At 31.5% G+C, this 13,045-nt stretch overlaps 1 protein-coding gene across 3 annotated transcripts in view; it reads left to right on the forward strand.

Moving 5' to 3' along the window:
- Window positions 1–13,045, forward strand: part of Csmd3 (CUB and Sushi multiple domains 3) — a 929,488-nt gene that overhangs the window by 428,824 nt on the left and 487,619 nt on the right. For all 3 annotated transcript variants that reach the window (XM_013012565.1, XM_013012564.1, XM_013012566.1), the window contains one exon: window positions 7,090–7,211. In XM_013012565.1, coding sequence (XP_012868019.1) covers window positions 7,090–7,211 — 122 coding nt within the window. The remainder of the gene's footprint in view (window positions 1–7,089; window positions 7,212–13,045) is intronic.

The raw sequence follows: 13,045 nt of genomic DNA on the forward strand, positions 1-13,045 counted from the left end.
ATTTCCTTTGGTGAAGAGCAACAAAAAGAAAAAAAAAATAAGAAGCATTCCAATATGGTCACAGTCATGTGTGAAACAGGGGTTCAATTTAAGGGAAAATATATGATTATGTAAACTGGATAGGGCATTAAATACACACTCACCTATATGTATTTATACGTACACATGCACATACACACACATATATATATATATTCATGTATGCATATTCTATTCCATTACCAGAATCAGAAATAATAGACTACAAAAAATACTGTTATATTCTTCAATTCCCAGAACAACAAATAAGAAAATATAAAAATATATATGATGACAAATTCAGCTTGTTTAAAGAATATATATGATGATAAATTCAGCTTATTTAAGAATTACATTAAGGAATGTAATAAGTATCATAAGGATATGTTTTCTATTCTTCTTTTTTTTTTTTTTGGTCATTCGTGGGGCCTGAACTCTGGGCCTGGGCATTGTCCCTCAGTTCTTTAGCTCTCGGTTAGCACTTTACCACTTGAGCCACAGCACCACTCGGGACATTTTCTGCCCTTGTGGTGTTAAGGAATCAAACACAGTGCCTCATGCATGCAAGGCAAGCACTCTACCACTGAAACACCTTCCTATTTTTCTTAATGTATGTTCTTAATATCATAGGCAAAAGCTATTCAAAAGCACCTAATTCTGGTAGTATATGGACATTATAGCTGCCTGATTAGGATCAATAATACCAATATTTCTAAAATATTTGGAACATGTATTTCAGTACCCTCGGATGTAAATGTCAGAATAATCTCTTAGTTTTGAAAGCACTTGTCACTAGTAGCTTTTTGTTTGTTTGTTTGTTTTTGGTTTATATAATAGCCTAGAAATAGGTCTGGTAAGAGAAGGATAGGTAAGAATGTTGGAAGATATGATACTGATGAAGATATACTATGTTCGTAAAGTCTTCTTTTAATGGCAACTCCTTTGTCAAACAAAAAGAAAGAAAAAGTAAGCTAGAATTAATAGATTTTTATCTTCTTTGGACATTGAATAGTAAGCTTTTCTTTAACAGATGTACTGTTGGACTGGCATTCTCAAAGACCTTTTCTAATCATGATTTGTGGTACCTATTTCTAACTTAGTACATCTGTGCATTAGTCCATTTCCTGGAATGGACTAATGAGATTTAAATTTATAAAAAATTATTTAAAGTCAAAATATTTTATACATTTGTAGAAAAACAAAATATCGGTTGAAGTTTGTTTTTTAAGAAGGGGATTGGTACTGAAAGAGATGAATAGTTGTGCATATGGACATTATATCACAATAAAACTCCTCTGTAAAACTAGCACCAGCTAATAAAAATGTAGAATAATTTAATCTATTAACAATAAGAAAAACTACCTAGAAGAAAGCAACTCAAATGTCAAACAAAAAAACACCCACAATAATTATTTGTGACTATGCAGCAATCTTTTGTGCAGTGTTTATTTTACTAGCTTAGAGTTTGGCTTTAAATAGAGAAAACTTGGATTTCATTCTCTAAAATACATAAAGCACAGAGCAACTTCAGCAAGCATTCCACATGTTGGATAGATTTTGGGGAGGCATATCATAAGATTCATTAAACATTTTTATGACATCCTATTTTGTGACTTCATAAGTACTCCAAATGCCTCTCTGCAAATAGTAAATATTTAAAAGATATACTACTTACAAGTGTCTCCAGGTATTCTGTATCCAGTCTCTTTCATGAAGCTTCTTTCCTGCAGCTATACATGCACAGTATCCTCATTCACTCCATAGTATATCAAATACGCTTATTTGGTATTTCAGACTGGACTGAACCTACTTATTCAAAAGATAGTAATTACCTGCAGGGAAAAGCAGATTTTCACATAAATTCTCTCAACAAATCTCACAAATTTTCTTTGTAGCATACCCTGATTATATGATTATTTGGTCAACCTGTAATTTTCTCTTCCATGTTTGTCTGTCCCCACCACATCAAGAGTGTGAAGTCAGGACCCGCCCTTCTACTGGGTGACCACAGTTTCCTAAACAGTCCTAATTCTTTAATATTTACCACTGACTGAATGAATGACTAACAAAGTAATAGGTGAATAAAAGCTTTGTTTCCCTGTATGCAAAAACAAGTGAGTATTTTGCATAAGTATGTATAATTTTTGTTTGACACATAGATATAGATAAGATGAAGTAAGTGCATTTTTACATATTATTATATGGAAAAACGCAGTGGCAATGTTTTGCTCTATTTCTAGGCCTACTACTTGGCTCTTATAAATCTATTTTTCATGGACAACTGGACTATTCTAAGCATAGGTACAGTCATGGTTAACTCAAATTTCCTTCTGACAGATTAAAATATTTCCATCATTTTGGCAGTGAAACAAAAGTCTGACTGTGCCTTAGAATACCATGTGAGACCCTCCCTGGAATCACCATTTAATCTCCTCACCAGTCTTATCTAAAGAATCACTCCAGGGCTGGGAAGTTGGCTCAGTGGTAGAATGTTTGCCTCTCACACTTAAGGCCCTGAGTTCCATACCTTAGCATCACATAAACAGAAAACAGCCCGAAGTGGCTCTGTGGCTCTGGTAGGGCAGGCCGCTAGCCTTGAGCTGAAGAGCTGAAGGCTCTGAGTTCAGACCCCACAGCCAAAACAAAAACAAAAACAAAAAAAAATGAGAAAGAATCACTCCAAACTCCCCCAACCTTAGATGTTTTGAGAATTATAAAATCTTAGGACCTACAATTTGCTAGAGTTTCCCTTCACCCTTGTCTGAATTTTGACTTTATATTCATGACCTTTTAAGATTGAGCTTCTTTATTAATCGCATGATGCTGTCTCTAAATCCTCACATAGCAGAGATTGATTTAGTTCCCATAATACTTGCATGTCTTAAGCTTAACACTTAGAACTCATTGTTACCATGATGTGTTTGTGTCGATTCAAGACATCAAAATGCAGAGTCCTCATAAACTAATATGTTGAATGATAATGTCATTGTACAATTGTAAAGATAACAAAATTATTATTTAAAAAGTAAAGTTTTCACACAATAAGAAAAGTAAAGTTTTCAAACATAAATGTCAGGCAAGGGAAACAGAGACTACAATAATAAATCTGTGTTATACTATGGGGGAGAGACACACAAAGCAACAAAGGAATATCTTATACATATGTTAGACACAATAGCAAGCAAGAAAAGAAAACACTTGAGTCCTTAACTTGGGGTTCATTTCACCTAACATCAACTTATCTGACTGTTTCTGCTTGTCTCAGACATATATTAGTTATTGCAAATAAGCTAAACCATGGGATCTATGTTTCTTTGGGCCTGGGTTACTTCACTTAATGTAATTTTTTCCAAGGCTTTCCATTTCTGAACAAGTGGGGTGATGTCATTCTTTCTGATGGAGGCATAGAATTCCATAAGGGAAAATAAAGGAAGGGGTAACAATGCTCGATAAGAAATGTACTCATTACCTTGCCCATGTAATTGTAACCCCTCTGTCCGGTATTTTCACAGTAAACAAAAAAAAAAAAAAATCTGTGTTAAACTGTACTAACAATGTGGAGATAGAAAAGGAAATTAAGAGATTGACAGAGCTAACAGAACAACAAAGACATAAATGTTTGATAATGTTATTTTATGTGAATTTGTTCTTTTATACTATTTCTGGCAGTATATCAAGCAAAATTTAAAGAACAAATTAAGTACACTTAAAATCTTTGCAAAATACTGGCATATTGGGTACTGTGTAATTCCCCCTGTAAAATTTATTCTACACTAAATACTAATAGTGCAAAGTACAAATAATAGTACCATTGTAGAGATAGAAGCACCAAGGTATTTTTTGGGTCCTATAAAGATATTACAGCTGAGAAATAAAAATAAAATTTCATCTTACGTGGCAGCAATCAACCACAGGATATTGATTGCTAAGAACAATGTGTAATTTTTCTATATGATATGTTATATGTTCTACTGATTGCTCTGTGTGAACTGCTGCTCAGACAGCAAGTCTATTCAAATTGTCTTTTCATTCCTCACCCAATTAGAAAGGAAATATATCTAGTACTATTTTCATAGGGAAAGCCTGACAAAATAATAAAAAAAAACTACTGTGTAGGCTATTAAAAAAACTTATGAAACAAATATTAAATATTGGTATGATAGAAGGACTTGCTCCAGATGGCTCTGCATAGTATTTCTTCCATTTTTTTTTATTTTCAAATAGACACAAACAGCAATCACAAATATATAACACCACCCCCCCACCCCCCCACCCCTCCCACACATACACACACACACACACACACACACACATAAAGGAAATACATAAAACCACTTGTTAAATGATTACTCTAAGATTTAGATGGAAAAACACCAAACAATTAACAGGTGATTGTTTTTTAGATCAGATATTTTCTGAATATATTTTTTAAAAGTTTAAAGGGAAATTATTATACAGGGAACTTAAAGGGAAAACTCAAGGGAAATTATTTTCCCAGTTTCATACAGAGTTGCAATGATTTTTTTTTTCCAGAATGAAGTCAACATTTATTTTGCAGTACTTTACACTCTCTGCCAAAGATCTTGGTATTGGTTCTTTTTAGAAACTGCCTACCTAATGGGAAACTTTTTAGAAACTTCCTAACTATAATGGGAGTAAACAGAAATGATAGATAAGAATTTTCCCAAAAAGAGGACAATGTGTATGCATTTTAACAACAACAAAAATGTCAGAATTACAAAGAATTAAATGCCACTAAAAATGCAATATGACTTATCAGGAAGTTATATATACTAACTTCAAACCAATTTCATATTGTGATTGGTACATAGCTCTTACTGCTATAGAGGTCTTACTTGATGTAACTGTATTATCTATCAGAGACTATTAAGCTACATGCATCTGAGCATTTTTATAGATGTTCTGTTTCAGTAGTTATGTACTTGTTTTCAGTCCAGGAAACTGAGAAAATGAGTAGTCTCAGGAAGAGAATATAGCTACAGAAGTATGGGTTTAAAGATAAGACTTCAGTGTTTATATTTTGTATTGCAGAGGAATGGCTGATTATCAACATTTGATGTAAAACTTCTAGTATGTCCCCAGAAAGAGGATATTTTAACCTAGGAATGGAAAGAGAAACCAAATATTGTGATGGATATTCCAGAGTTGTCAACACAGAATGAGCATTCAAGTGATAAATGTGAATGAATCTATTCAGAAAGCATACAATACAAAAATAAGAAAGTCTATGAAATTAACTCTGAATTATGTTCTTGAAAGTAAAATGAAAAAAGTACAACATAAATGATATGGTAGAGCAGAACTGTTTAAAACAAACAGGCAAATAAGGGAATTCTGTTATAATAAGAAGCAGAGAATTTTGAAACCTTTTAGTAATTTGCATTGTTGAAGAAATATCAACAAGTAGACAAATGGAAAGATTATTGGACTCAGGAATTAGAAGGTAATTAACAACATTGAGAGAGCAACTTCAACACAGAAAGAAGAGCAAGGATTGGATTGAAATATCTTCAAGACTGAATTAAGGAAAAGGAAGGTTACTACCAAAAGATTAATAAGAAATTAGGTGGCAAACATGGAAAGAATGAAGTGGTAAATAATATTCAAGGGAGAGAAAAATGAAATGTATTATTAATTATTCATTACAAAATAGCATGGTTTAAAATATATGAATAATGTGTGTATAATTTTTTAAAAGTGTTACTGGACACCAGTGGCTCATTTCCATATTTCAAGTTACTGAGATCTTGGTATCAAGATTTGAAACCAACCAGGACAGACAAATCTACAAGACACTTATCTCAAAGTACTAAGCAAAAAGTCAGATCTGAAAACATGATTCAAGTGGCAGAGCACTATCCAAAAATTTGAATGAGTACTTGGTTGTATAAGTTCAATTCTCATTACTGGCACAAGAGAAAAAATAAGAATACCTTAAATCACAACAAAATATAATGTTCCAGTGGATGATAGATTAGAACTGTTTTTTTTACTGATATATAAGCTATAAGGAGATGCTAAAGAAATACAGTTTTAATATTCTATAAATGAATTGTCATGGTCAAAATAAAAGAAAGTTTGAAGTGAGAAAACACAAACTAAAGGTCTTTGCTTTGGTATTTACTGGAAATGTAAATTTTGCCAAGTCAAGTAAACATTTGTTCAAACTGGTGATGATAAGTATGCGAAACCTTAGTGCATGTATGTTTAATTGTATGTGGTCTATTTACTTAATAAATGACAAAGGACATGTGTATGGTTTTAATGGAATGAGGTAAATAAATGCAAATTAGAAATAATGAACCCCAAGGAGGAAACTGATAAGCAGACACAGCAAGATGACTCACTTTTTTTTAGGAAGAAGGTAAGTTTGAAACCTGAGAATATAGTAGAGCTCTTAACTTTTATGAGAAATTATTGAAATTATATAACTGTAGCACATTTCATTTCTAACTGGTCTAATCACAGGAGCAGAATGATTTGTTTTAATATTGATATCTTTCAACTGTGCTATTAAGGGTCCTTGGATACTTAATAAATAGAAATGAAAATACTTTTCAGATTGCTTAATCGTTCCAAGACTTTTCTTTTTTCTCTTTGTAAATTTTTATTAACATCACATTGGGTAAATATACCTCTGTCTAATTAAAGCCACCAGTTTACATTCAGAGGACAATTTATCATGCCTCTCACTTTTACTTGTTATGAGTTTTCCATTAATATTTAAAACATCCAGCTTGTAAATCTTCGTATATTAAAAAAAAATCTGCACTTTAATCCTGGTAAGTGATTAGAACCCCAGAGAATATCCTCAATGTAGTTCATATTTCTTTGTATTAGGGGTTTTCCATTAGTGTAGGGAATATCAACCTTGTTAAATCTCAGGATCTAACAAACACTCTTAATTTTGGTAAATTATATTTGAATACCATAATATATTTTCCTTATGATTATGATAGCATAATTTTTAACGTGTTGAAAGTTCTTTGATCACTAGGACTTTTCCCTTTGGTACATGGCCATCTTTTTTAATTGCAATATCTCTTTTAGTGAAAACGTGTGGCTGTAATCTTCAAGGACCAAGTGGTACCTTCACGTCACCCAACTTTCCATTCCAGTATGACAGTAATGCACAGTGTGTCTGGGTCATCACAGCAGTGAATACAAATAAGGTAAGGAAAGTCATATTTGATTTTTAAAAAAACAAAACAAAGAGAAGACGTGGAAAGTACTGTGGGGAGAATTGATAACTCAACTGTGGTTTGGGCCATATTCCCTACTTATTCATTTTGTAGAGTCAGTTTATATGTGACATATAGTTAAAAAAATAAACTATATTCCTATTCCCAAGTACTAATATATAAATAGAAGCTCAACAGAATTATAAATGAGTTTTCTAAGGCACATTTCTAAGGATTGTAAATACATTTTTTTTATTCAGACAGGAACCATGAACCATCTTCAGTTCATCATGTTCTATGCACAGGGAACTTTCATTTCAGTATTCCATGGTTTCTAAAAATCACACAGTTATTTATTACACATAGCAGATTTAATTGTTCTGTGCAAAGGAGAGTTCATATTACAGACATTTCAAAGATTGGATCATTTTGCTATTTGATTCTAAGATGAGCAATCCATCTAAAAATGTATGTGTGATTGCACTTCATACAAAATTATAACACTGCATGACTACACAAACAACTGAAAAATTACTTTTTCTTCTCTTGCTCTCACTCGTCTGCTTCTCCTTGTGAGCTGTGCTTTTATGTCACAAGAAAGAAACTAAATGTAAAGAATCAAAATGTCCTTCATATCCTCAGATCCTGTGATTATTTCTCTGGTTTAGATTAAACAAATTTTAGTTGTGATCAGACTATGGTTCCAAACACTGATTAATAATTTAATTAACTTATGTTGTTTAACCTCTGAAGTTTATTTTATTTTTGAAATTTAGTGAAAACTCACAGCATGTATCTGACAATTGTGTGATGAGAAGTGATGCAATGCATATTAAGGGTTTTTAAGTATTTGAAAGACAGTAGCTAAATGTTAGTAGAAAGGGTAATTATAACTCCCCAGAAATACTTGTGATCGTATTAAAGTTCTGAAATCTAATTGTAGAAACAAGAAATGCTTTAAAAATAAACTCAGTAGACAATTATATATCTCCTAGGAAAATCTGTATTGATGAATGAGAAAAAAACTAAATTAGAAATTATTGCTCAAAAAAAATCTCTAAATAGAACAACTCAGCCACAAAAAATCATTCTATCTATACAACACGTGTCATTAGTTCAACTCAATGCAGAAAATATTTATTGACTAGGTGATTTATGCCAAGTATTGGTTGTTGAAAATTATAAAAATCAAGAAATACATAAGAAGTAAATTAAAATTTGTTGAGCACTTACCAAAATGTGTGACACCATTCTCAGCACTATTTTAAAGAACTCTTTATGAATTATTTCCAATATGACAAAGCTCTGACTACTTTTAAGGAAATTACTAAATAACTTTCTATCATCACATATTCGCAAAAGTCAGATCTCATATTAAAAAAATTCTTATGTATGAAGCTTTGCCTCACATATTATTAAAATAATCTTGAAATAAATCCATTATTAAGTATGGAACAAACACATTTTATTTTCTATAATGCTATCAACCTATAATTTTACTGCTCTATAAAATATCTGTTTTCTTAAGTTTCATTTGTTGATATTAATGAGTTAGCTTCAGAAATCGTTGCATTTTTACTTATTTTACCTATTTTGTACACTTTTATCTCTTGACATCTCTACTTGAAAAATAGCCTATAAATTGTTCTTCAACAAATTAAACAAAAGTTAATATTAGGAGAAATGAGATTTTCTATTATACTTTATATAGTGACCAAGTTCATATACTCATACACACATATGCACACACACACACTCACACACATAAAAACATGAGTCCATGCATAGGAAATATTTTTACTCACAACTCAAATGGACTTCTGTATTGATTATTTCAATCTAATTATTTTAAATATCAAGCATATGCTACTAAATCATTTTCATGATGCAGTAAAGGTTGTAGCATATCTTTTAGAAAATTGTTGGAAATATTTACTCCCATAGATTACTACCTCAGAATCTTTTAGAAAAGACAATTGCTAACATAAACCATAAACACACAACTTTAGTAGCTAATATACACCTAGCACAGTGCTTAAGCATTCAATGTGTATTTCTTGTAAACATTACTGCTCATGTTTTTTTCTTACATTTGAACTTTGGAAAAGTAACAATGACACTATATATCTTCAAAGAAAATCGCTATTTACTGAAGAAAATTAACCCTGAAATTTGAAATTAAATGAAACTAAGACAATTGGTTTCAAATCAGGAATTTGACTATGTGTATGATTTGAGTATAAACATTAAGTATTAGGGACCACAATTTTTCATGTATTACAGATTATAATATGACCTTATAAGATTGTTAAACTGATTTATGAAAGTACTAATACCAAGTGAAATCATCTTAAATGGCATCTTTTACCACTTATTTTTCATTACAATATAATTAGTGATTATGTTACACTAAAGTACCAAATATTAATTCAGAGATTTTACTAATGATTAACTTATAAACATTGAAAGTTATTTCACAAAACAAACCAATTGGCTTAGAATCCTCTTCTAAAGTAATATATGCTTTTCATGTTATTCCATGGCTACAACACAAATTTCTAAATGAATGATGAATATGATAAAGATTTCTTTCATGAGAACAAATTAAAATATTAAAACTGGTATGTTAAACTTGTCAATGAATCAGGTACCCCAGGTTATCAACTAGGAAGGTCAAGTAAACTATTAACTCTACAAAAGCAATCATCCATAATATCATTTATTTATTTGCCATTATTTATGAATTCTGTGTTACATATTCTGTGTATTGGTAAGGTTTTAGAAGCCCATTCTTTGAAACAGACAGTTGTCAGACATTTTCATATACTTCTCATGTCATGTTAGCTAACATGGTCCTATTTTATGAACCTTGAAAAATACTTGAGTTTGTTTATGAGAAAAAGTCTTTTTGAATAATGGTACATTATCATAGACATGCATTGAATGAACACTCACTATATAGGAAAGCATATTTTTAATCCCCTTGCATATAACATTGAACTTGAGTTTGGCAATAACCATAAAAGTATACTTGTTATCTGAATTTTTCATATACAGAAACTGCTTCAAGAGATAAATTAATGTTTTCAGGGCAGAAATATGACTTGTATGCTAAAATACTGAAGTCTGTGAACAGCTGACTGCTGCATGTTCCTTAAGAAGGTGGAGGGAAGAAACTATTGGTGCAGTCATTGTTTTTGTTTTCTCCTGATTTATGAAAGATGTCTACATCATGTTAAGCACCTTGGTTGGCTTAAGCTCAAAATAACTATCTTACATACTTGAAAGTCGATAATGTGGCTATTTCCACTATCTATATCTATATCTACATTTATAATGATATTTATATCTTTATCTATTTCTGGATGGCATAAATCTGGTTTTAGGCCACAAGTTAGTGTTGTATATCTTTAATTTCTTGGGTTTAGACAAGTGAGGATTCTGTCATAACTGTATTAATTAACAGTATGGTCCATATTTTAAATATTTTGTTATCACATAAAATATTCTAATAAGTGGTTTTATTATGACATACAACATAATATATTTTGATTATTTTCAACTTCACTTTTTTTCTAGATCAATTTTCATGATTAAATTGTTTAACATTTATTATAGTCTAGAGAGCTATGGTGAAAATGTTGAAGAATGGGTTTCCTAGCAGGTTTCTGAATGTGATCTGTTCTCATTTTACAATGCCCCAAATTCACTTTTATCTATATTAAATACTTCTGATAAGCATAATTCTGATGTCGCTAGGATGTCAGCAAATATTCAAACAGAAAACTCAATCCACTGGGAGGTTAGTAATGAAAGATTGAATTAAGTGAACATAAAGATATATAATTCAGAGAATAAAGGCAGACACGCATAAGGTCAAATTCAGTTAAGATTATAAATCTTGGTAACTGAACAGAAGGCTTAAGTGTCAGAAAATAAAAAATACAATAGATCATTAAAAGAATGAGGATTGATTATAGCTTTAAAAATTGTGTTGAGTAATACTCCCGGAACATTTTTTAAAAACAGTTGAAGACTGTGAACATGTGGTTCTTTCTAAACTTGTCTCACATCTTACACACCTTATGGTTTAAGAAATATTGACTAGTATGACTTGGGTGACTCAGTGAAGAAAGTTGAGTAAGTGCCAATTGTGAGTGGATATATTTTCAAAAATACTCTGGAGTCTACTAACCTTAGATGGAGTACTGTGTGAATAGTTTGACTATAAATCGTATGTCTTCAACTGTCTGTAGCTCCTTTCACATCTATTTCTATGTCTCTTTCTTCATCTTACTGGTTTGTTTGTTTAGCTAGTTATTTAGTTAAATAGTTAGTTAGTTGGTTGGTTAGTTATTGCCAGTCCTAGAGCTTCAAATAAAAGGCATGAGGTCTGCCCCAGAGCTTCTTTTGTATTCAAGGCTAGTGCTGTACCACTTGGGATACAGTTTCACTTCAAGATTTTTTTGTAGTTAATTGAAGATACAAGGTTCATACACTGTCATCTTCAGCCTGGCTTTAAACCATAATTCTCAAATCTCTACCTCCTGAGTACTGAGGATTACAGATATAAAGCACAGGTACATGGCTAATTCTTCACTTTCATGGTGGGAATAACAATCTATATGATGTTATGTCATATATTGTTGATGACTAATGCTGCCACAATACCAAATAATACTTGATATAGTATAAGTATCTCGTTCATTTAAATTATGACATAAGATGCTTATTTAACTATCCCATATTTCAAAAGTGCATACATGTCATTAAATAGACTGTGATTCATAGATTCAAATATATTGAATAATTATGTTCAATATTGATACACAAATCATAGGGGGTATCCAGTTAGCATTTCTGATATAAAGTAATTTAAAATTGTAATAGGAATTTACAACTATACATATAAGGACATTAATAGGTGCATTGATCTCCATAGTCAAAACTAGTGAAGAGTGAATAGGAAATATTTTGATAGCATTTATACTACTTTATAAATAAATTTTACATATGTGTGTATGTATACACATATATTTTTCTAAAATACCATATGCTTAAACATTAAGGTTCTTACAAAGTTCTGTCAAATTTTATTTGGCTATATAATTTCTCTCCATCTTGATATAGGGAGTCAATTTCTATGCAGTGAGAGATAGAATACATGAGAAAATTCTTCTCTCATCTTTTCAAGGATTCCTGTCTAAATTGGAATTTCAGGTTATGATAGTTGAAAAATCTATCTCTTCCATTTTAAAAATTTAATTTAAAGGTATCAAAATCCCATCTTATAGGGGAAAAATAATTAATTTTGAAATATGATATTTGCATAGCCATTGCAGTATTTCTGGTTCATGGATATTCTTTATATTCACAAAGTTGTCACCTTGTGGCCCTCACCATAAACTCTTCGGGCATCAGAATATAGCTCTGATGTCTTCTTTTAGCACTATCGTCTTCCATGCTCCATACTGGAACTAGGCTATGCCTCTGCATTTAATGTGCCCACTCTGCCACCACTGGGTCTCTATGCCAATATTTAGAGACTTGGGAAATGGGCCAAACTTCAGTGCCAGGTCTGTGGTCATAGACGGCCATGGCAAGTTCACATTTATGCAGACTCCAGATGTCCTTTTTGGTTTCTAGAAACAGCAGATCCAAGATGAAATTTAATACAAGTGAATCATTAAGAAGGTACACCAAGGAGAATCTATTAAGGGAGTAATGGAAGCAGGAATGAAAGAAATTAAGCAAAATTGCATTTGGGGGGGGAATTCAAGCTGTAGTTATTCTTGTACTGTAAAGCATAACTGAGAGTCTGCTCC

The sequence above is a fragment of the Dipodomys ordii genome, unplaced genomic scaffold (genome assembly GCF_000151885.1).
Source record: "Dipodomys ordii isolate 6190 unplaced genomic scaffold, Dord_2.0 Scaffold17, whole genome shotgun sequence".
NCBI lineage: Eukaryota > Metazoa > Chordata > Mammalia > Rodentia > Heteromyidae > Dipodomys > Dipodomys ordii.